At 40.1% G+C, this 25,031-nt stretch overlaps 2 protein-coding genes across 5 annotated transcripts; both read right to left on the reverse strand.

Annotated features, from left to right (window-relative positions):
* Positions 1-145: 145 nt before the first annotated feature.
* Positions 146-6,695, reverse strand: LOC306852255 (PRKCA-binding protein-like). Of its 4 annotated transcripts, none has more exons than XM_079388966.1 (13): positions 6,536-6,689; positions 6,348-6,455; positions 5,960-6,071; positions 4,833-4,961; positions 4,053-4,119; positions 3,870-3,959; positions 3,592-3,645; positions 3,454-3,516; positions 3,085-3,218; positions 2,566-2,658; positions 2,417-2,467; positions 1,399-1,543; positions 146-1,319 (listed from the first exon to the last, which is right to left on the reverse strand). In XM_079388966.1, exons 2-13 carry the CDS (start codon positions 6,386-6,388, stop codon positions 1,072-1,074), a joined length of 1,227 nt encoding a protein of 408 aa, XP_079245092.1. In that variant the 5' UTR covers positions 6,389-6,455; positions 6,536-6,689; the 3' UTR covers positions 146-1,071. The 4 variants fall into 4 exon arrangements, with proteins under 4 accessions (XP_079245092.1, XP_079245093.1, XP_079245094.1 ...); XM_079388967.1 differs by having other exon boundaries at positions 478-1,319; positions 6,348-6,449; positions 6,536-6,695; XM_079388968.1 differs by lacking the exon at positions 3,454-3,516 and having other exon boundaries at positions 478-1,319.
* A 9,989-nt stretch (positions 6,696-16,684) lies between these two features.
* Positions 16,685-22,864, reverse strand: LOC306852295 (cdc42 effector protein 1-like). Its single transcript, XM_079389007.1, has 2 exons — positions 20,931-22,864; positions 16,685-18,134 (listed from the first exon to the last, which is right to left on the reverse strand). The coding sequence occupies exons 1-2, from the start codon at positions 21,385-21,387 to the stop codon at positions 17,638-17,640; spliced, it is 954 nt and encodes a 317-aa protein (XP_079245133.1). The 5' UTR covers positions 21,388-22,864; the 3' UTR covers positions 16,685-17,637.
* Positions 22,865-25,031: the final 2,167 nt, after the last annotated feature.

The following is a 25,031-nucleotide window of genomic DNA, read 5'->3' on the forward strand; positions in this document are numbered from 1 at the left end:
ACCCTAGTTTAACCATGGTGTTAGCAGTAAAACTGGTTACAAATGGTAACAAAAAAAACATGGTCACTTCATTTTTACTATAATAAGAGCTGAATAGTGACCAGTTGAATTTAAATTAGTTAAATGAAAGAAACCTAGTTATTTTAATTGAAGGCCTGAATTAGTTTTAGTTTTCTTTTATTTTAATACAAATTAAAACAAATCAAAGCCTGATAACTTAAAAATATGTGCAGCTCATGAAGGCTTTATACACATTTGAACCCATTAATAATATAGCCAATAATGTTAATACGTTTTTAAAGTCATTAAACAAAGTCAAAACCTGTTTAAAAACAGAAAATTAAGAAAATAATTGTTTATGAGTGCATTTCATTAAACCACTGGTGCCACCGGCCCCTGATTCAGACACTTAATCCTGAGCTTCTGCTCATCACACCAACATCAATCACTGAGGAGATGGAAAACACCACACATATTCCCCAAACTCAGACGTTTAATGAGAAAGACCATAAAACAAGTTTTACATTTTTACTCGCACATAGCAGGTTTCACAAGCGTTTTTCTTCATCAGACCTTTTGTTTTTCTAACCTTTCTAGAACATACATAAACCACAGTTTACACAGCCGAGTTCAATTAAATAACCAAAACACACCAAAAAAAATAAAACGGTGAAATGTTCAGATCACTGGAGCTTAAAGACATTCATCCAGCGTTTCAAAGGCAAAAAGAGAGAAAAACTCACAAAAGTTGTGCGAAACCACAGACAACTCAACTTCGGGTCCTGTTCATTTGAAATGTTTCAAAGAATGTTTGTTTGTAAGTTTAAATTCTGTAACCATAGTAACCAGAGGTAAGATTCTATTCTGATGTAACATGGCAACCAGTGATTCCGTTTCTGTCTGACCAGTGATTTGAAAGTGTAGTTTATCAATATAGAATTTTTACATAAATATGTAATATATAATGCTTTTATTCATATTTATCAATCATCTTACATCTGTAGTTCTTCCTGTCACAAAGAGATCCTTCACTTTCCCTTCATTATTTCATCTGATAATTCACTCACTCACTCACTCGTCGTCGATGAGTTTCTCTGCTCCGTTTTCAGTCTGTAGAGCGTCGTCCTCTCCTCTGCTCGTCTCTTCCTCCTCCTCCTCCTCCTCATATGAGAGGCTCTGCCCGCTGTAGTTGATCGTGGTTCGGGACAGATCCACCTCTATGGGGAACACGTCGGCCTCTTTCAGCACGGCGTAGCAGTCGTCGTAATAGCGCGACATCCCTGAGACGAAGCGCTGCAGCTGGAACACGATGTCCTGGACTGAAGAGAAAACAGAAAGGGTTAAACCGCTGTAAAACAGATCATGTGATGCTTTCTGATGCCTCTCAACTGAACAAACCATGTTTCTGGTCCAGCAGTTCGATTTTCTCCAGAACGTCTTTGCGCATCTTGGCGAATCGTGCGCGAGCCTCCTGTCGACAGCGCAGAATCAAGCGGTATTCGTAGTTACCGGTGCTGACGCGGTACAACGGGTCTCCTAACGCCTGAAACACACACAAACACAGAGGGTTAAATAAGCATTTCTCATTATTAGTTTTCTCTTTTTAATTTCCAGTTTATGACATTTTTTGCTCATTTTCACATAATTAACAGTAATATATATATAGCAAAACCTGGCTTTAGTTAGTATACAACAACATATTAATTTGCATTTATGGGTTATTGCATGTTAACTTTTATAAAATAGTCTGCGTGTTTTCTGCATACTCATTTGCACATGATTTACAGTATTAAACAGTATTTTTATATGCAACATATTTATACAAATTGGGGTTAAATGTGGACACATCAAAACTCTGCTTTTTTTATGATTAGCAATAATAAAATTGTGTCAAATCATAGTTATTTAAAATAATCTGACACTGGCAAAATTATCTAAGAAAAATACTGCATATCTTACAGTGCATTTGAATGATTTCATATTTATATTTTTATATTTAAAATAAATGAGTATGCATGGTCATATGTTTATAAGAACAGACAGAACATTTGTTTTTTTAAATTTCCACAAATTTATCAGTAATATCAAATTTGTGTATCTTTTTCACTTTGGCATCAGTTAGCAATAATGTAGAAAAACAAAAACAAACGAATGCATATTAAATTGTAAATCTAAAACAGTAGGATGCATTTTAATGTCTCTTTGGCAGCATTTTTGACTGTATCAGGGTCAAAGTGCAGCACTGAACTGGATCCTCCACCTCCAAAGCACTCATTACAATCAGTAAACAGATTAAGGAGGTTTAAACAGTAACAACGTATTATGAGTCAAATGATCAAGGGCTGATTTCCCTAGTGATTTAGACAGTTTGACTATTGGTTAGTTAATGATGAGCGGAGAGATTGAGTGAACTTACGATACAGCTGTACTCTTCATCATCCATCTCCTTCACCTTCAGACAGTACGACTGAATAAACAAACACACATCAATAAACAATCCCTCTGTTAAGGTTACATCTCACTTCAATAGTCAATGATGAGTGGATCTTCTGGCTGTTCTCATACCAAGTACTCAAACTTGACGTCCAGGTATTTGCGGATGGTGAGTTTGGTGTCAGGAATGGCTTTGTGCAGATACGTGTTCAGATCATGCAGCATCTGACAGACAAACACACAGCATTACTATTATTACATTTGTCTCGTTAAATGATGTTTACACAAGGTTTCACAACTGTTCTCCACCTTAAATTATGTTTCAGTTACTCTATATTCTATACGTTGTATAGATCAGGGATTTATGGACTTTTTCATGCTAATTTTTTGAGATAGGAATTTTGGGTTTTCATGAGCTGTATGCCAAAATCATCAATATTAAAACAATAAAAGGCTTGAACTACTTCAGTTTTGTTGTAATGAATCTAAAATATATGAAAGTCTAATGTTTATCAGTACATTACAGAAAATAATGAACTTTATCACAATATGCTAATGTTTTGAAAAGGACCTGTATACCCAAGCGACTTAAGACATATTGCAGTTAATCTCATTGTAAGAACACAAGCTCGCTCAGATCTGCTCTCTTACGGGTTTGATGGTCTTCAGCAGCTGGATGCCAAACTTCTCCATGTTTCGATGAGCTTCAGCAAACTTCACGAAGGCTTCGCTGGCGGCGGCCTGTGGCTCACGCACACCGATGACGGAAAACACGTCACCAAACGCTGAGAGAGGAAAAACAAACATTTTATCACACATCTGATGAGTGTTTTGTTGGTCAGAGTTCGCATCGGCCTGATGTTGTTAGTGTGTGTAACTAGACACACATATTTAGAATCTGATGTTTTACCAGTCCATTCTGAAAACAAACCAGTTTTTCGTCAATAAAATGATCGTTCAGGAGGAGAAACTGTTTATAGCAGCTTATAACGAATCATATGATGAATAAATCTACTGTACCTCTGTGAGTCTGCGAGAGCTCATAGAAAGCTCTTAACAGTCTCTTCGTGTGCTCCATCAGTCCTAAACACACACAAACACTCCAGATTAAACTCTCTCAGTCGCTGCTTTAATGCAGTAATGGTATGAAAGAGTCACCTTTATAAAGTTCAGCGGTTTCCTCCAGCTCCTCCAGCCTCTTCACCAGACCATCTACAACACACAAACACACACATGCTTGATTCCTCATGTCATGCTCACATGCACCTGTCAATACTCTCAATGATGGAGTTTCTCATTACTGCAATAATGATTCATAATTTAGATTGTACAGTATTTATGAGTCTGCTACTGTAGTAGTTTGTTGTAGCGTCTTTAATTTGTGCCGAAACAAGTGTTGTATTGCATTAGTGACGAAGCCCTGGGAATGATCTGACCGTTGCACAGAATGGCCCTGCTGAGTCCCAGAGCGTCTGCGGTCCCTGAACTCATGTTCTCCACCAGACGATGCTTCACCTTCTTCAGCACTGATACACACACACATGAGCAACTTTATCAGAGAGAAACACACTTCTGCATCCCTTCAAACACGTAAAGCTAGCACAGTTTGGTCGTTTTACCGATATCCAGAGATTTGCCCTGCTTCGGGTCGGCCTGCAGTTTATTATACTGGATCACGACTTCACCCTGCAGATCACAAACACATCCATCCATACAAACAAACCCTATAACCAGTCTAGATCATGTGATTACTACACAAACAGTCTTTATCATAGCGGTGCATCTGAGACAAGATATTATTCACTTTGATGATATATCGGTCACAATATTATTTCAGTATCATGTTGATATACAGATAATGTCGCTCTTGTGATGTTTGACTTCGGTTCAGACTGTTATATGAAATTATTCATATTATATATCCTACATTCAACACTGTAAAACTCAAAGAAATGTCTAAGTTCACTAAATTAACAAGCAATGTTATGAGTGCCGAAAACACGCAAAAAAGATACACAAATGTAATGCTTAACCATACTGTTTAGCATTAAACTTTGATCTTTCCTTTTCATTTAGACATGTCAAATTTTAGTCAATGAAGTTGACAAAATTGCAGCCTTAAGTGAATCAAAATGTACAAATTATAATAGTTTCAACCACATCATGACAAAATCTGAAGAAATATCCAAAGATAGGATGACTGAACCGATATCGACTGATTATTTCAAGATGGAACACTGTAATGTCAAATATCATCTGCTATTATAAACTATTCTATCATCCAGCTCTAAACTGCTCACTGTGACTATAAAAGATATTAAGATATCAGAAACATTACCAAACTTTGAATCAGTGACACTTGCTATAGGAATAACACGTTGGTGTTTTAAGTGTTGTACCTGCACTGCCTGGATCATCTTGGCCACCTCTACTTTAGTCTTTCCTTTCACCGGTTTGCCGTTGACTCCTGTGATCTCATCGCCGGCGGCCAGAGTCCCGTCCAGAGTGGCCGGAGTGTTATCAAACACCTGAACACACACAAATCACCTCGAATGAGCTCCATTTGATAAAAAGAGTAGCTAACGGAAAGAGCATTTCATGACAGAATGAAGCCTTTCCAGAGCACTTTAACCTGGAAACTGAACACTGGGTATGATTCACTAAATAAAAACCTCTATTCTCCAGACATGTCCCCTGTTTGGACCAAAAAAAAAAATCCATCCGGGATTCAGCTTTTGCTTTCTACAGTCACACTTCATTGTGTGCGTTTTTGTATCGAAGCCCTGCTGTTATCTTAATCCCCCTTCTGCTGAATTTCAGACCATTGCTGCCTGCTCCTGCAATCATTCTAATATTGAATATAATTTTCACGCATCAGGGAGCTGCTATCAATATGCTGAGTATTTAAATTGCTTTGGATGCAGCTCCTGTTGGATGCAGAGTTGCAAAGTCTGCATTTTTTGCACAAAATTAAACTGTTGTCCCCCCTGGGTTAAAGGTTTGAAATATTGCATAAATTAAATTTGACTGAAATGCTTGTATTGAAACATTTTGCATTCTACCTATGATAAAACTGTGGTAGATGTGGAAGGATGACCACTGGTAGGAAGCCTTTTAGCTGTGTTTATGAACAATCTGCATAACAGTGACTGTACAATATATACTTTAGGTATGGAAATTACAGATTTTTGAGTTTTGATATTTGGGACATGGTCATTGCGATACTTTGGGGACTACTTTAACCCCCCCTCAAACCCAACAAGTGCATCCTACCGCCACTGTCTTCTTTATTGCAAACTCAAATATGGTCACCGTACTAAATATGCACATTTTCAAGGTTCACCGTTCCTCAGGAACTTTCCTACTGGAATGCAGCCTAAATGTATGTAACGATATAAACCAGAACAATAAAAATCCCACACTTCTGGCCTTATGAACACAATAAGACTCTATAGCTTCTAAAACACAATCGTCGTTGAATGTGACGGAGTGATTAAGAGGATGAAGATGTATGTGAACGTTTGACCTGTACGATGTAGAGACAGGGACAGAACTGAGCTCCGCCTCCAATACTGATCCCAATCAGGTTCTGTGAGTCTTTCTTCAGAGTCACTGTCCCAGGAACTGTGGGAATCCCACTGGACACAAATACAGCACAATATCACACACATGACTGACAGTGAAGTCACATTGAAGTGAAGTCTGCTTGAAATGATTGCTTGCTCTGCATTCTTTCTGTTAGATTCAGGTTATTTCTATTGCATTTACACACTATTGTATAACATGCAATGCCATGCAAACATGTATAAGTGTGATTAACACAGACAGAGGTCTGCTCGCACCCCCACAGGATGTGACATCATGTAAACATATGAATATTAAGGTACAGTTGGTTATTGATGGATGATACTCACAGTTTGTCCTCCTCCAGCTCATAGTCCATGTCTGTGAACATTATCAGCTCTGGTCGTGTTTAATGTGGATCAAACTCTCTTCATTCATTCAGATGCTGAACTCTGTTACTGAAATACAGCAGCGTTAATTAAACCAGACATATTCACTTTTAAAGCTGCTGGTTATTAGCGACAGGTGTGTCTCTTACCGTGCTGTTGACGAACAGCTGAAGTAGAAAGATGCTGCTAACATGTGAACATATTATAATAATGTTTTAGAGTTGTTTTATTAGGATAATTGGATAAACATTGAGCTGCTGCAGGTGAACACCAGTCTGCAGGATGTGTTCTTCTTCTTCTGGTGTCTGTGACAAAAAAAACACAACAAAAGCGCATTTCCGCCTCCTGCTGGACTGGAGTGTGATGATGCTTCCTCTTCCTCTTCTTCTGGCGGTTGGCAAATAATCAGAATGGTGTACCTTTCTTAAATATTTCTTTAATACTTGATATGCTCTATAATTGTCCAAGCCATTATTCATCAGTTTTTTAAGTATAATATCTCCGATCCCCATTTCTTTTAACTCTTCCACGAGAAATGTCCTTTCGTTTTGATAAGCAGTGCAATATATTAAGGGTATGTAAACTTTTGAACGGGGTCATTTTTTATAAATTCAACTATTATTTTCTCTTGTGGACTATATGTAAACATCTTTGATGTGAAATATCTCATTCAGGTCAGTACTAAATAAACAATAGCATGCATTTTGTGATCCCTCTTATTTTGGTAAAATAATCAACATTTTGCAGATTCTGCAAGGTGTATGTAAACTTTTAACTTCAACTGTATACACATATATAACATATAAAAACATAACATACACAGAAGAGTGTAAGTAGGTTAACCTTTTCTTAAACCCTTTCTTAACAGTGTTTTCTTATCATTGGTGTCCTCCACCCCTCCCCAAAACTCTGAAAGATTAGTAGTTTAGGTGGAGATGTGTTGTTGTGATTGGTCTCAGACAAAGAAGGTCAACAGATATATAAATGCTGGAGGGTAATGAGAGCTGACCAGAAGGGGTGTAATTCTACTGAATTATGAGATGAACTGGATAGACTTTCCATCGAGATATAATCAATTAGTAGATTGTTCCAGGATGCAATATGTATGGAATTTCTTGATTTCTAGTTCATGTGGATAGTTTTCTTGCCGATAGCTAGCGCCACTAGGAGTAACTGACTGTTTATATTGTGTAAGATATCAGAGCGAATCAAACAATTTAAGATTCGATCAGAAATTGAAACACGAGGAGCCAAATTCCATAAAGAGGCCCCGGATAACAAGACAACGCCATAAATCTGTCCATGATACCCTGGGGCCATGAGTCATGACCTCTTTCACAGAACAGTTCACAACATTAACACAAAAAGAACACTTGATAATCCCAACTCAGGAAGGAGATTGTCAAATTTGGGGCAAGTAACCAAGATCATGACCATAACATGAGGAAAATCATTAGTACAGAGTTTGTTGGGTGGGTTCCCCCACCCAGGACAAAAACCAGACTGAAATTCCTTATGAGACTAATACCTATCAAGTATTTTACCAATACCTAAGTGTGCCCCTGTACACCTTTTTGTACACACGCAAAAAATACTTTTACCATTACAGGTGTACCTTGACTAAGACTAATGACACCTAATATATTAAAACAAATTCACACAAAGTCTGGTGTCACCCTCTCACGTCTGAGTGAGTCTCATTATCGCTCTCCTTTCTCTCTCACCCCCTCCGCCACAGACAGCCCCTAACCAGAAATAATTTTTTAAATCTTCCTTCCTTGGTTTGTTGATTGATCAGGGATGTCACCAAAGAACGATTGCCCGCTGATTCTCCACCATTTAACTGTAAGGGAATTTACAGTTAAACCCAAGGACCAGGTATGATGAACAAACACCAGGAGTCAGAGATGCAATCAACTGAAGAAAAATTTACTGTTTTGCAATTTCATCAGCAGAAGCCAGCTTCAACACTCGCGATGGAGTTCGTAGGTTCCAGACACCAATAGTTATAGATCTTGCTCTGTAGTTCATCATCAGTATTTTTTGTATAAACGTCTGCATTAGCTCTTCTTCAGCACAAGACTCATGGGACTGTAATGAATGTTCAGTTAATTGAAGAACATCTGCAGCCCTCAGGTTACAGTGGCTGGCTTTAAGATGAAGTCTACCAAAGAGATACTCTGTTGTTTTAAATTCTTCTCCTTTGTCTAGTTCAGGTCTTGTTTCTTGAAACCAATCTCTGTAAAAGAAACATAATTAATTAGTAGCATAATTAATAAGAGGTTTTTCTAGCCCCTTTCCATTGCTCAAGGATGCTTTACAAGACAAGACTAGACTAATCCAAAGGGCAAGCGTGGGTCTTTGATCGGCAGTCCAGGGTAAAATGTAACAGTCTGTGTGGTGTGAAGGTCAATGTGATGGAGGAGTGACCTCTGGTGGTGAGTAAACGGAAGTTCATAGACCAGATTCGTGACATAGACAGGGTTGCACACATCAGCAAACAATCATGCACAAAGAAATACTGAACAAAACTTAATAGTAGCTGCATTTCTATTACAGAATTGTGCCAAAACTTTGAAGAATGTTGAGAAAAAAAAAACACAACAGCACAGGTGACAGTGCAAGGACCTCTGGTGAATTAGGCAAGATTTCAAGAGATTGATACTCTTACAACAGGAAGATTGGGTCATACTGTACGAGACATAAAGACGTTGCTGTCGGCAGCTTCAGAGTTCCTGCTGCCTGTGCAAATGCAACCAGGAAAACGGCCAGAGGGGGAAATTGATTCTCTATGGAACCACCACGCTGGCTAGTTCCTAGAACTACACGGTGCAAAAGCCCCTAAAAATGTATGATAATGCACACACTCAGAGCTGCGCAACACAGTGAAGCATGTCTGTGGGGTAGAGTTAAACTCTGGAAAGTTGCACACCAGGAGCAGCATTGAACATCCAAAATGTTCAAAAACAAATAAAACGAAATAAAGAAACACTTAATGCTGTAATCTAACTCTTGCATCCTAAATAAATTAAACATGTAAAGAGTCTTATTTTGACATTGTGCACCTACTGTATCATTTAGTTATCCTTTAGCCAGCACATACCTTGTGTGTTCCTTTCGTTGCTCTTGCAGTTGTGTGCTTAGGGCTCTCTATCTTGATTGTGGTTTTATCTTTTGAAACAAAAGAAAAATTAGTATTCAATTGTCTGATGTGTTAATTACTGTGCTTGAATCACTGTGGAACAGTTCTATTTGGAATCAAAAATAAATACAATATAAAATAGAAATTTGCACTGCATTCTCTAGTGGACACTATGGGGAACCAAATGCCTACTCCACCATGCCAAAGAGGATGCCTGCCTAACTGGGGTGAACCATGGTTCCCTAAGAGGGAACGAGATGCTGCATCCTCTAGAGGCTGCTTCTGAGGTCTTCACTTGGTTCAAAACTCACCTCACCAGGGCAATCATACTATCCAGATCCACATACTGTGTCTATAGAAAATCATTATACCCCTTTGAAATAGTTACTTTTTTTGTAATACAACCTGAAATCAAACCCCATTCCAAATAACTTTTGGGATATGTCAGTACTACCGTTGCACACCTTGATTGGGGAATATTTGCCCATTCTTTCTTGCAGAATTGCTCAAGTTCAGTCAAATTCTGTGATGAGTAGCAATGGACTGCTCTCTTCAAATCCATCCACAGATTTTTGATTGGATTTAAGTCAGGGCTCTGACTTTCCCACTCAAGGACATTCACCTTCGTATCCTTAAGCCACTTCATTGTTGTTTTGGCAGTATGCTTAGGGTCATTGTCATGTTGGACGGTGAATGACCGGACAATCTTCAGCTGTCTTGCACAGGGAGGCAGGTTTTCCTCAAGACTTTGGATGCACTTGGCAGCATCCATTTTCCCTTCTATCCTGACAAATTGCCCAGTCCCAGCTGAAGAGAAACATCCCCACAATATAATGCTGCCACCATCAAGCTTCTCAATAGGTATGGTGTGTTTTGTGTGTTGTGCTGTTTGCTTTTCGCCAAACATAGAACTTGGAGTTCAGTTCAAAAAGATACATTTTGGTCTAATCAGACCATAGCACCTTTTGCCAGAAGGTATCAGACTCTTCCAAGTGCGTTTTTGCATAGCGCAAACGAGAAAGGCTTCTTTCGTGCCACCCTGCCATACAGGGCAACTGTGTGTAAAGCTTGCAGATAGTTTTCACATGCACAGACTGACCAGACCCAGCCATAAAGCCTTGTAAATCCTTCAAAGTTGCCTTTGGCCTCCTGGTATCTGTTCTCCTGGCTCTGTCATCCACTTTGGACAGACAGCCTGATCTAAGCAATGTGCTGGTGGTGCCATACGCTTTCCACTTCTTAATGATGCTCTGAACAGTTTTTTGTAGCACTCTCCTAACTTGTGTCTTTCTACAACTTTATCCCAGAGGTCTTTTGAAAGCACCTTTTCCCAACCATGGTGAATTCTTTGCTGTACCATGCAATACTAACAGTGGAATCTTCAAGAAACAGCTTGTTTTATTTTGAAATAATCAACACCAATACTATTGATGTCAGGTGGGGCAATACGCCTGGGGTTTAATCTGAAAGTTGATTGCTTACACCTCAGCAAGTTTATAATGGTATACTCCAGGGCTGTCCAAACTCGGTCCTGGAGGGCCGGTGTCCTGCAGAGTTTAGCTCCAACCCTAATTAAACACACCTGAAGCTGCTAATCAAGGTCTTACTATGCATACTAGAAGCGTCCATGCAGATGTGTTGAGGCAAGTTGGAGCTAAACTCTGCAGGACACCGGCCATCCAGGACTGAGTTTTGACAGCCCTGGTATACTCTAAGAGGCTGATCACTTTGCCAAACCAGGCATTTCACTTATTCATTTTTCATAATCCTTCAGAATTGTTTTTACATATTTTTACTTTAAAGATGAGGGTTAGTGTGTACATGCAGCTCAAAAAGGTTAAACTTAATTTATTTTAAACATAATCATCAGCATATGTTCACAAAGCTGACACTTCAAAGTTTACTGATCAAGAATCAGAATTACTCGGACTGTAATGATAATAGAAGTTGTGACGGGGTGGAAGAATCACGCGACAAGGAGAGCCCAAATAAATACCCCGGAGGGTGGATTTATTAGTGATAAGGGGTGCTGAGTGAAGTGTGAGTCGCTGAGGTGGGGCGGTGCTCTCCGTGCGTGATTTTCCCTCGGAGCGGTGAGTCCATGCTGTGCTCGTGGCAGGGCTGGATCGGTCACACGCTGGTATCTGAAAACAGCAAGTGATAGCACGTTAATTCTCAGCTTCGTGGAGATCAATCTCCCCCTGTGTTAGCCTCACGCGGCTTATATGGCCGCGGGCAAATGGACTGCCGTGATGAGCGAGTGCAGGTGTCTCGCTTCTGTCTCCAGGGCAACGCTGACAGGTGCTCGGGATGCTCGTCACCCCCCCCCCCCCCCAACTGGGGTTGGGCGGGGAGTGACACCTGACAGACCTGCGAAGGCTGACCAGATCCGAGAGAGTCCATCCGCGTTGGCGTTGGAGGCTCCGGCTCGGTGGCGGACGACGAAGCAGAAGTCCTGGAGCATGAGGAACCACCGCATCACCCTGGCGTTGGTGTCCTTGGCCCTGGCCATCCATTGGAGGGGTGCGTGGTCTGTGAGGAGGGTGAACTTCCGGCCGAGCAGGTAACATCGCAGCTCCAGGACTGCCCACTTGATGGCCAGAGCCTCTTTCTCGACCGTGGCGTAGTTCTTCTCGGCTTTCGTCAGCTTCCTGCTAATAAATAAAGACAGGATGTTCCTCACCCTCCTGGACTTGGGACAAGACGGCTCCCAACCCTGTCTCGGACGTGTCCGTCTGCAGCAGGAAGGGGCAGCCGAAATCGGGGGCGCGTAGAACCGGTTCATCCGTCGGGGCGTGCTTGATCCGCTGGAAAGCCTCCTCTGCCTCTGGACTCCAGGCGACGCGCTCAAGCTGCCCCTTCCTGGTCAGGTCTGTCAGGGGGGCGGCTAAGGAGGAGAAGTTAGGGATGAAGCAACAATAATAACCCGCCAACCCTAGGAAAGCCCATACCTGAGTCTTCGTGCCAGGTCTTGGGGCGGCGTGGATGGCCTCCACCTTCTTCTCCTACGGCTTGATAAGGCTGCGTCCAACCTGGAAGCCCAGGTACTTTGCCTCGAAGAGGGCCAGGTGACACTTGGGGGACCTCCCGTATACCGAAGAGGACGTATGGCAGCATTTGGTCCCAGTCCCGTTTGTCCTCTGCTGCCACCCGTCTTAACATCTGCTTGAGGGTCTGGTTGAACCGTTCGACGAGCCTGTCCGTTTGGGGGTGGTATACGGTCGTCTGAGGTTGTTTTACCCGGAGCAGGCGGCAGAGGTCAGCCATTAGCCGGGACATGAACGGTGTTCCCTGATCGGTCAGGATCTCTGTCGGTATGCCGACTCGGCTGAACAGCAGGAAGAGCTCGTGGGCGATGTTCTTCGCTGTGGCTTTCCTGAGTGGGACTGGTTCGGGGTACCGGGTGGCGTAGTCGACCACGACGAGGATGTGTTCGTGTCCCCGGGCCGACTTCGACTCCGGCCCTACCAGATCCATCCCGATGAGCTCGAAGGGCACCTCTATAATGGGTAGCGGAATGAGCGGCATGGGGGGAGGTGTCTGGGGCGATATCTTCTGGCAGACGGGGCAGGCTTGGCAGAAGCGCTTCACATCGGCCTCCAGGCCGGGCCAATGGAACCGGTCTCTAATGCGCTGGGTGGCGTTAACCGCGCCGAGGTGTCCTGCCAGCGGATGTGAATGTGCCAGCTGCAGGATAGTCTCCGTCTTTGAACGCGGTACCACCAACAATTCCTTTTCCTCCCCCCTCCGCTGTGCGACACAATAGAGCAGGCCGTTCTCTACGATGAAGTGTGGGAGAGGATGCGGTTTTGGCCGTGTGTCCTTGCCCTCCAAAACACAGACCTGGTTCCAACAGTGCTTTAGACGTTCATCCTCCCGCTGGGCAGGCACTTGTTGCGTGTCCCCATGTCCCCAGGTGATCGGCAATATCATGTCGGCTTCACCACGGGGCCGCAGGAGCTCTGCCTTGATGAGGCTGACTGAGCTTTGAGCTTTGAGCTTTGACTGAGAGTCGAGCACCGCTTTGAAAGGCCGGCCGTTGACCTTAATTTTGGCCTCCGGAGCTCCCTTAGGCAGCTCCTGGTGTACCACACAACCCGCCTTCCAAGCCCGAGCCTTGTGAGAAGAGGGCGCTGTTGGCATGGACTCGTCTTGGGGCTCGGGGGCCGCCGTCCTGTCTATTTGCCGCGAGATGCCCTCCGGCGCGCGCTGCTCTGGAGCCACCCTCCAGGGAAAAGGCGGTACTCGCTCCCCAGCCTCCCGTCGGTGGGCCGCCTCGGCCAGCTCGATCGCCTCCACTAGCGCCAGCGTGGTGGTGGGGTTTCGCATGCCAACAGCCTGGCAGTAAGTGCTGGGATGGGCGCGGAGGAGGCGATCAATGACGACGCGTTCCGTTACCTGGTCAGCCGTAGGCGCTCCATCCATCAGCCAGTGCTGAGCCAGGCGAGACAGCTCCGTGGCTTGAGCACGTGCGGGACGTCGAGGTTGGTATGTCCAGTCGTGGAAATACTGGGCCGCGCACACTGGAGACAGCCCCACACGGGCCAAGATTTCCCTCTTCATGTCCTCATACTTCTGCGCCATCGCTGTGGGGAAGCTGAAAAAGGCACGCTGAGAAGAGAAGAGGGGGGCCGGGTCCCATCGTCCGGGTCCCATCCCTCCGTGACGGAGGTGTTTCCGAACATTTGTAAGTATACCTCGACGTCGTCGTGGGCGGTCATTTTGGGCAGCAGCTGGGCGGCTTGTATCCGCGGATCTGGTAATGGAACGCGCTCCTGTGAGGGCTAAGTTTAGGTGTAGGTTAGGTGTAGGGCAATAGTACATGCAGTTTGTACAGTATAAAAACCATTACGCCTATATGGGATGTCGCCACTTTTCACAAAAACAAACGTGTGTGTTGTGTAAATGTATAAAAAATTGTGTTTCTAAAAGCATTTACCACAGCAACATAATGAAGCTAAAGCCACAAGTCTACTCCTTCTTCATTTTAAATCTGAGGACATTATCTATAAAACTGTGTATTTTATGAAACATTTTATGAAACGTGTTTTTAGAGAAGGCTAAAAAAAGCTCTCCTGTAAGCTGTCTCCTTATGTCTGGCTTGGCAAACTGCCACATTCATTATTCTATTGTTCTTACTTGACGAACATTTCACACCTCCGCCAGGTATGAGACATTATCCTCATTATTCATTTATCATAAGTCTTTTGTTTTATTCAGGCATTATTAGCCTTTATCTTGCCATTACAAGGTTTACCAAGCCACATCGCTTCGATCCCATTTACCCAACTATTATCAAAAGTCTTTCTATTAAAATACAACAAAACATTTTCTTGCGACCTTACGTCAATTATTATGGCAAAATACATCATGAAGCATAATTGCACCTGCTCTGCAGCTGCATTAGAGCTAACACCACCTGTCCCCAAAAGGTGTAAACTCCCATGTCTAGGCCTTGATCAATTCTAATTCCTGTTGTTAAAAAAAGAAAAAGGTCAAAGTAAAAGCCACTTCCATTAAAGATATTTATTAAAGGTGCCATAGAATGAAAAACTGTCTTTACCCTGGCATATTTAAATAATAACAGTTCTGTACATGGAAATGACATACAGTGAGCCTCAAACACCATAGTTTTCTCCTTCATATGTAAATCTCGTGATTAAAAAAGACCACTGAAAAACAGGCGAATCAGAACATAACACCGACTGTGACGCAACAGTCGCGATCACTACGCCCCCAACATTTGCATAAACCCGTCCTTGTTCTAAGCCGGCCGAACCATCAGAAGCTCTGCAGGTATTGTAAATAAACAAGCGCGGACAACAGCGAAAATAACAAAATAAATTTTATGTTCCAGGCCGTGCAGGGTGTGTGAAGTGCAGGGATGGGTTGGTGTCTGTATTCAGAAAGGCACAGAAAGCAAATAACGCGAGCCACTAAAGGGACATGGTTAGCTCCTTGCTAGCGGTAGCCTGTTACAGTACATAAGATTTCACTCTCAGTAAGGAGAGATGAGGATGATGGCGAATGACTTACAGATCCTGAGCACCACTGACAAGCATCTGATCTTGTGAAATGTGTGGTAAGTACTGTTGCTCCATAATGTAAACATAGTTTGTGTGATCGCGTCTCTTGGAAGTGAAACTATAACGCGATCGATGGATCGTTCAAAAGCAGTTTCAATGCCTCGCATATTAATAACGGCTCCCTGATGCCTGCGTTTTATATACAGTATAATTACCCGACTATATAACTGCGAGAGAAAGTATTTAAATATATATTTTCCTCCCTGTGCTTCCTTCTTGCTGATGAGCCGTACTGTGAAACAGCCAATCAGAGCAGAGCTCATTATTATTCATGACCCTGCCAAATAAGCCAATAACAGACCGTTTCATTCTAGGGAGAAATCCTAGGGTTGTAAATGGACATGTAAAATCGTTTCTGGAGATTTTTTGCCCTTACCTAAGACATACCTTCTGTGTAGATATCAGAGAACAATTTAAAATACTGTATCAATGCATTCTATGGCACCTTTAACTTTAGTAATTGCATTTATAATTAAACTAAAAACGCCCTGACACTCTGCTATATATTTCCATAATTAAACAATCAGTAAAAATGTTATAAAGAAAGGTGGTACCTGTGTATTGAAGAGTTGTTTAATGTCTTTATTAACAAGGAAGAGGTTTGTATAGTGTGTGTACAGGTGGGTGGAGTAAGTGAAATTTACTGTTGCTATGTCCGACAAACAAACGATGCCGCTCTCACACTATACATCATGTTCTCACTTAATGAATAATACATCACGGAGCAAAGAGCAAACTGACAACACGCCTTATTGCTTGCATACAGACTTCTTCCAAAATCCCAAAATGATGTAGACTCACCTCGTTTCATACCAGAAGTAACCTTCTCTGTCTTGTTTTCCTCTCTCTACGGCTCTGATTTACATATAGCTGAATATTTATGACACATTACACAACTCCACTCTCTACTGGCTTTAAAACTGTCAATAAAAGTATGTCTATTCTTTTTTTCTCTCTCCTAAAATACTCCTTAGCTGTAGGCCTATTTGTATTTTTTTAACATCTTCAAGAGATGTTTTTAACATGCTCTTTTATCTTTTAAGAAGTAAAATACAATGAACATATATTTTCCTGAACATATCTTTTATTTTGACAGTTAATTATACAATAGATAGAAAACTCTAACATTTATTCCATGTATATTCACTGCATAAATGAACATTATTCATTTCTGATTAAATTACATGTTTGTTCAGGAATAGATATTTCTGTCAGTGCTAAGTATAAAACTGGACAAATTATTCTGTTAAAATATATGAATGCTTAAAAAATCTAAACGCCGTAATGGAAAAATACAAATAATATTAATATCTTTGTGTTCACAATGGCTTTTTAGCGGACACATCTACTGTAGGTCTGTGTTTAATTAACTGTAGATGCTACAAATCCTGGTCATTGCTTTTTGGTTTTGTAAATGCATATGTGACCCTGGAGCACAAAACCAGTCTGAAGTCGCTGGGGTATATTTGTAGCAATAGCCAAAAATACATTGTGTGGGTCAAAATAATACATTTTTCTTTTAAGCCAAAAATCATTAGGATATTAAATAAATATCATGTTCCATGAAGAAATTTAGTAAATTTCAATATTTTGCCAATTATTGTCCGTTCCTAACAAACCATACATCAATGGAAAGCTTATTTATTCAGATTTCAGATGATGTATAAATCTCAGTTTCGAAAAATTGACACTTAAGACTGGTTTTGTGCTCCAGGGTCACATGTGCACACATAAACAACATAAAAATGTTCTTGTGAAAATATGTAGAGGACAGATTAATTGAATACTTGATTCCAAGTTTAATTCACAAACAAATACATTTACAGCTGAATGTTTGTTTATCTGAATGATGTTCATTTATAGAGAAAGACTTCAGATGGCTCTACATTCGTGCCCTGACTGTATAGTAGGTCTCTTTCAGGTCCTTTAAAATATATATTAAAAAAAAGTATTAAAAACTAACCTGTCTTTGAAATCAAAATGGTTTTTAATATCATGACTGTCCGTATGTGTAATTTAATGTTCATACTTTGATTTCTTCCTCCGTCTCAGTGAAGCTGTACGGTGTCTGGGTGTGTCTAAAAGATGAAGGTCTCTGACGCTCTTCTTCAGGTCTTCCTCCTCCAAAGTGATGTGCTAGCACTCTAGAAGCCTGCTGGAACCTCCTGGGCTCGATAGCGACGTCTGCTCCGATCGGACGCCTGACTGAAGCTTCTGTTGTCTGACATTTATGATCTGTCTCAAACACAGAGCTCTGCTCCTCCTCTTCCTCAATCTCCTGATCGGGACGGCTCTTAATGAGGCAGCAGGAGCTGTCAATCAACTCCAGAACCTCGCTCATGAGGGAGGGGCCGAGGTCCAGCGTGAAGGACGAGAGCGAATCAGATCGTGTCATCGAGACCTCGCTGGTCTCCAGTAAGGAGCTCCGTCGACTGTCTGCACTGAGCTGTTCAGATGTTTCTGCAAAGCTTTGGTCGAGTCGGGATAAACGAGGCAGCGTGATGAAACCAGAATGAAGACCTGCAGGAGAAGAGAGGAAAAACTATCATGTTCCTGCAGATATTTTAAATATTACCACATTAGTTAAGTGTGCAAGGATTCATCGCCATAGAAACACTAATACAATCACTATCAAACAAGAACAATAAAATATATTTTGCCTGAAGCTTATTTTATGACTGATTTGTTAAATGTGAATCGACAAGAAGCTAATGCATGATGAAAATCTGAACAATTAAGACACTAAGATATATTTGTTATATAATATAATTGCATTAATTGCATATAAATACAACTTTTTTTTTTAATAAGCCCTTTTTAATTGTCCTCTTGTTGTTTTGATAATGTTCTGTAGGCCACTAATAAAAGAAACGACCTCTGTACATTTGTTTGTTGCAAATTTACAGACAATGCAATTGAGATGTTTTGTAATTGATTTCTGTCATCTGACAACAGAGTTTCTTTTCTGAATTAGCATAACTGCACAAGTTTTATAGTTAATTAAATATTGAAAAACAAAAGGCATTAATTATGCTTTAATTTCCTTCAATAAAAAGGAAATTGAGTTAGACGGTGTAAAGGTGTGTGGATGTGGATTAGTAATCTGGCCCTTTGAAATAAAGGAGAAAAATGCTGGCCCTCGTCACTATCAAAGTTGCCCATCCCTGATATATATATATATGTATATACACACACTTAATACAAACATAAAAGCATATCTTTAGCATACAGTTTGAGAAAACCAGAGCTGGCTTGCTATACATATTCCTCCCTTTAATAAGATTTTTTTAGAAGACCATTGTTGTTTTTTTTGTTTTTTCACAAAACATTTTGACGAATTTGAACCTCAATTTCATCTGTGTAGATATATAGTACTAATACCTAATATGCATATATATTCAAGAGGTCCATTGGTTATATTTTGTATTTGTTGTTGTTGATGTTTAATTTTAATTTCTTAGAATTTTAATGCACTTAAAACAAGCGTTTCATTACAAAATATATATTCTTGACATAAGAGTGCGAGTGAGAAGTTGTATTGAAAAAAAATTGAGAGTGAAAATTTATTTATATATATATATATCTTGAATGCTATGGATAATAGTACCTGCCAAATGCATAAATGTAAATGAAATATAATGTCTGCATGTTTGTTTTGTGTCTGTTTTAGTGACAGGGAGCTACATGAGCAAAACCTGATAAACAACTGGCCATCAAAGTCACATAATCTATGACACTTTTTCACATTTATCTGCTGTACTTACAGTACATTTAGATTGACTCTTGTATTGTGGTCACTGTCCAGTAGGTGGCAGGATGAGACCTGTGTGTGTGTGTGTGTGTGTGTGTGTGTGTGTTATATTTAGTTGTCTCTATATCAGTCTTTCAGAGATGGTTTGGGGTTTCTGAGAATAAGGGAAATTCCAGAATTCCAGACACATTAAACACACACAGCACTGAAAACATCACAGCACTTTTCTTTTCTTCTCTCCCTCCCTCATATACTGTCTCTGCTTCATTTCCTGCAGGTGTGTGTGCTGGTGTTTGTACTCAAACTGATAAAAGTCATTCAGTCTGTCTCTGTCTTTGGTCAGTACAGATTGTATCAGTGTTTTCTCAGCGTCTCATTTTCAAGTGGGAAGTTTATAAGATAAAAATACCTCAATTTAAGATTGCGTAGTGCAGCAGATCAACAACAGTTTTCAACAATAAACCAATCAGGTTAATTAGAAAGAGGTATACACATATTTACCTACTGACAAATGTATTGAGTGTTTACACTATTAATGCAGCAATGGAATTTAATTTTAAGCAATTATGTAATTTTAGTTGTTTTGGTGGTGAAACAAAAAACACCAAAACCATGACTAAAACTGTGACATAATCAATGCTTTTACTATAGCGACAACTATAACAATAACACTAACTACTGTATAACAATATCTATAATGATAACTATATTAGCAGCTGACGATAACGTTTAAAAGCATGTTGCAGTTTTCATGTCTGTTTCTTTAAATGCGTGTGCTCCTTAAAGCAGGATGGATTCATATTGTATCTTAATGCTTTTTCATTCATCAGCTGGAAAAAAAATGCTCTGAAAGTTATTCCATCAATATTGTTCCTCTGTGTTGTTATCATTATAGTTGTAATGTGGACTTGCCATTTTCATAGATTTCAAAAGAAATCAAACTATAGTGATAATATATATATATATATATATATATATATGGACGAGAATCCATGTAACACATTATTAGACCATTTTCCAAGGCCACATGATATATTACACCCATTTAACAATCATAATAAACCATAATATGTTCACAAACACTACAATTCAATTAAATAAATATATGCAGGTTAATTATTTACATGTGTGTAGGTTACCGTACGTATGTGTGTGTTAGAGTGGCTCCGTTCACAGTAAACTCTGCTCCACACAAACATCATCATTTACATGTGTGGAGTGTCTCAAACTCCATCTGTGCATGTTGTTGTGAGTTTGGGTTTATTAAAACGTTCATCTGGGAATGCAACGTGCGCCATTTCAACAGATTTGTAAGGTAAATCATATAAATATTAAATATTAAGTGGACGTTTGAATTAAATATTGTTTAGTCCATATTAAACAATTATTAGATCATGCTGTAAAACAATCATCAGGCCGTTGGCGCTCTCTGCAGGTCTTTGATATAATGCATAATGTACATTAATTCTGCTGTTTATAATACATTATGTATTTGTTCAGTAAATCCATTTAAACTTCCATAATAAATACCATAATAAATGTCGATAATAGATGTGTGTTGGTACCGTAGGAGCAGAGCGGCTCGTCCGGTGAGCTGGTGGAGGTGGGCAGCAGCACCCTCATCAGGCCGTCATTGTTCATATTGAGCTGAGGCAGAGATATGGCGTTTTTAATGATGGGTGAGATGGGTGGTGGATGGGACGAGAAGTCACGTGACCCTCCTCTCAACCGGGGCAGAGGAGTCTTTCGTACGTGCTGTAGCGTTCTCGACAAAAAACGTGTCGGTTTGGAGCCGGGGGGTGAATCCGGGTACCGTTGGCCATCGCTGCTACTTGATCCGCCATAGTTGCTCAGAAATGAAGTGTCACCGAAGACGTCCCCGCCGCGGCCCACATGCATCGTGTGGCGGAAGTCACCGAGCGGCGGACTGATCATGTCCACCGACAGGTCACTCTTAAATCGCCGTTTGCCATGAGACGTGGACACCAGGCCTTTGATCGCCGGCAACTTCCCCAGACTCATGACGAGAAATATGATTTAAATGATCCTTAAAACCAAATCCAAAATGTCTGTCAAAAATATAACAAGCTGCTGATGATGTGCTCCTCAAATGTAAACAGATGCCAGATATAAATGCAGCAGAATAAATAGTAAATTAATGTCAATTAATCATTAAAAAAGATCCCAAAAAAGTCGCTGGTGGAAAAATCGAGGTGTCAGAAAATACTTTAAAAATGCAAACTTAAAGCGCTTAAATACCCAAATAAATGAAGCATTATAAAAGCTAAATGTCAAATAATCCTTAAAACAGATCCAGAGAAAAGTGATGGAATAACATGTCAGAAAAAAATCAACCTGAATCCATTTGAATAAATATTAAATTAATGTCAAATAATCATTAGGACATTCACAAAAAAGTGAAAAGATGTGTCTGAAAAAAATGCTTAACAAAGCAATCAAACTCCCAGATAAATGCAGCTAAATAAATGGTCAATTAACTTAATTATTTGACTTGATTTGATCCAGAGAGAGAAAAATGATGAAAAAAACCTTAGAAAAATTGTAAATATAAAGGCATTAATTCAACAAAACAAGAGTTTTAACTAATTGCTAATAAGTGTTCCTCTGTGATCTGTTCAGATTCAAACACAAAATCTCTTAATTTGAATATAATATCCTGCAAAAATGCCACTGAAGACTGTTTTAAAGAGTGTTGTTATGACAAACTCTCAGGCGAAAGATATGAACGCCATCAAATCTACTAATAAACATGAACTACTACTACAAAAGTGTGTTTAAATGTTCACAGGGCTGTAATATATGAGCTCCATCGGTTCATGAGCTGCTGCCCATCCCGAGCCGGAGTTTAAAAATAACCTGTTAAAGAAGCCTAATAGGATTTACGAAGAATTTAAACACCTTCCAGTGAACACAGACAGCCGGCACGCTCTCTGATAGCAGAAAAAAAAAGTTTCTTGCACAAAATGTCTTCAAAAAATATCTAACATGTCACCATCCTTTTAAAAGATTTGCTGAATCCCACTGTTAACACAGTTTTTAGAGACATATTCAGATTTACATGATGCAGAACTTCTTCCAAACATCACCTCTTTTATATCTTCTTTAAAACCGCATCTGAGTTCATGTCCACATCAAAGTTGAACGCTGTTCCTCCAGAATCATTTTCCTTCAGCTCTGTCCTGACACACCTGACATCCAAGGGCCTCTCTGGTCTGTTGTTTTAGTGTTCACGAATCCCACTGCAGGCCTTCAGCATCCCAGGATCCCCGAACACAGCCCGTCTAAAGCACATCAGACGCGCGTGTGATTTGTCTGTGACTCCAGAGGAGTCTGAACGGCTGGGATTGGCCTGGATTAGCTGGATTATTCGTCCTCGCTCTCTCTCACTCTCTTCTCTTATTCTTTCACTCGACGGACCGTCTCAATCCATTTAGCTGCCTGTCAGTCAGTATTTTCCTTTCACACCGTGACACGCGTCCTGAGAAAGAGAAAGAGAGAGTCAAACACCAGACGACTGGAGTAATACCATGTCATCTTTATATATGCATACATACATATACAGTGTGTGTGTGTATATGAAGAGTTCAGATGCAAATAAGTACGTCTGACGTTTTTCTTTAAAAGGAGCATTTCTTTCTGGCTACTATGTTTCTGTGTAAGTGCTGGTACTTCTGAATGGGTTGAGGCTGGGATTTAGTGCATCTGAAGTGAAATACTATGTGTGGAGAACATTCACTCAGTATCGTTATCTCATTTTTGACCAAGATGACTTATAGAGGTTTTTGCATTGGAACTCTTCATTTATATATAATTTGTAAGTCGCTTTGGATAAAAGCGTCTGCTAAATGATTAAATGTGTGTGTGTGTATATATATATATATATATATATATATGCATATGGTTGCATTTCTTTTACCTATATGGTGATTTCATTTTCAAATCTTATATATATATATATATATATATATATATATATATATATATATTTTTTTTTTTTTATAGTTACAAAATTCATCAATTACTATATTGCAATAAGAACAAAATAAAATCAGAGATATTATAATAATGTGAATTCTGGGGGGAAACATGCTTAATCATGAAAATACAGAATAAAGTCTCTGCTCACAGACTCATTTACACAGTTTAACATACCGTTCAAACACATGTCTCCATCCAGACTGTTATTGTTGGAGTTTAATTACACCTGTGTGTGTCTCTGCACACACACACACACACACACACACACACCCCAAGTAAATCAGACAGACTGAGGAAGTGAGTGGGAAGTAATGGAAACATTCTGTGTGTGTTTAGCTCATGCTGCTCGCAGACCATGCATGAAGAAGAATCATGATTTTTCATCTGCATAGCAACACCTTGGCAAATTGACAACACCCTAGCATCAACATTAAAAATATTTTAAGTAACTTTTTAGCAATCGGTTTCATAAATACAAAATAAGAAATATTTACAAATACATAAAAGTATTAATTTACAGAAAATATTTTATTTTAAAGCTGGTTATGATAATGATATTGAACATCAGAGCAGATCCAATAGAAGATTATAGACACCTTAGCAACCTTGGCCGTCTGACAACATCCTAGTATCATCATTTTTATTTTTTTTATATTATTTGTATTTATTTTTGTATGCTTGACAGAAGATATTCAAATGGTTTGATTAAACTGTGTTCACATTTGACGCCAAAATCAAAAGATTTCGGTCTGAAATCTTTCTGTAGGAAAAGACACTTCACAAACACACTTATGATGAATGAACCATGTCAGTATAACGTGTCAGTTCATTATAACCCTTCCTTCAGTCTTCAGTTTAGCGTCAACCCTTTAGTTTGTTTAGGCTATTTGCAACAACCAACTTCATAACTTCATAAATTGTCTATAAAACGTCTGATAATTTATCCACACAAGCCAGTTTTAATTTAATTTTCTTGGACGTTATAAACATTTAAACTTACCTTAAACCCCGAACAAGAGCAAAGTTTTAGTGCGTTGATGAATAAACTCCAGACCAGACGCGCCTCCGCTCAGCGCGCAGAGAGACGACACCCACGCGCATGCGCACGGACGAATCATTTCAATCAGACACGCGCCTACATCAAAAGGTCCAGAATAAATTCCACATGAATCATTTCTGTTCTAATTCTGGATCATCCCCTGGACACCTTGACCTTCAGGGATAAACGTGAAGCTCTCAAACACAGAGGAGCTGTGGTCCAGCTGCGAGGAGGTGAAGGAGGAGCTGTGTTCTGTGCTGAGATAGAGATGTTTCCTGTGGGCAGCAGAACGTGTTTACAGTGAGTGAGGAACTAACAGGGAACGCTCTCAGAATTCTGTTATCCATAATGTTAAAAAAATGCTAAAATGGAACGTTCCACTAATATTTTCTCTAATATTCACCTTTTTAAAAAATAATGTTTTCACAACTTAACAGAAACATTAGCAACATGTTTTGTCATTTGGGTTTAATGTGTTTGTGTGAGTATGGGTAAAGGTGTATTAGGGTAATGAACTATTATTAGGGTAATGCTTTCTCCTCTTCTGCCTTTTTATTCGGCTCTTCTTTTCTCCTCTTTCCTCTCATCCTCATTCCATTCATCTCCAAATAAAACACTCTCTTTTTTG

The sequence above is a fragment of the Barbus barbus genome (genome assembly GCF_936440315.1).
Source record: "Barbus barbus genome assembly, chromosome: 3".
In the NCBI taxonomy this organism is placed as follows: domain Eukaryota; kingdom Metazoa; phylum Chordata; class Actinopteri; order Cypriniformes; family Cyprinidae; genus Barbus; species Barbus barbus.

What these genes read in the sequence shown, in the direction of transcription:
- LOC306852255 (XM_079388966.1), bottom strand. Translation starts at nt 6,388, where the DNA reads ATGTTCACAGACATGGACTATGAGCTGGAGGAGGACAAACT. An exon ending in CAGGGCCATTCTGTGCAACG is followed by an intron (nt 3,646 to 3,869) that starts GTCAGATCATTC and finishes TGTGTGTTGTAG; the next exon opens with ATGGTCTGGTGAAGAGGCTG. An exon ending in AACCGCTGAACTTTATAAAG is followed by an intron (nt 3,517 to 3,591) that starts GTGACTCTTTCA and finishes GTGTGTGTTTAG; the next exon opens with GACTGATGGAGCACACGAAG.
- LOC306852295 (XM_079389007.1), bottom strand. Translation starts at nt 21,387, where the DNA reads ATGAGTCTGGGGAAGTTGCCGGCGATCAAAGGCCTGGTGTCCACGTCT. An exon ending in CGAGCCGCTCTGCTCCTACG is followed by an intron (nt 18,135 to 20,930) that starts GTACCAACACAC and finishes CTTCTCCTGCAG; the next exon opens with GTCTTCATTCTGGTTTCATC.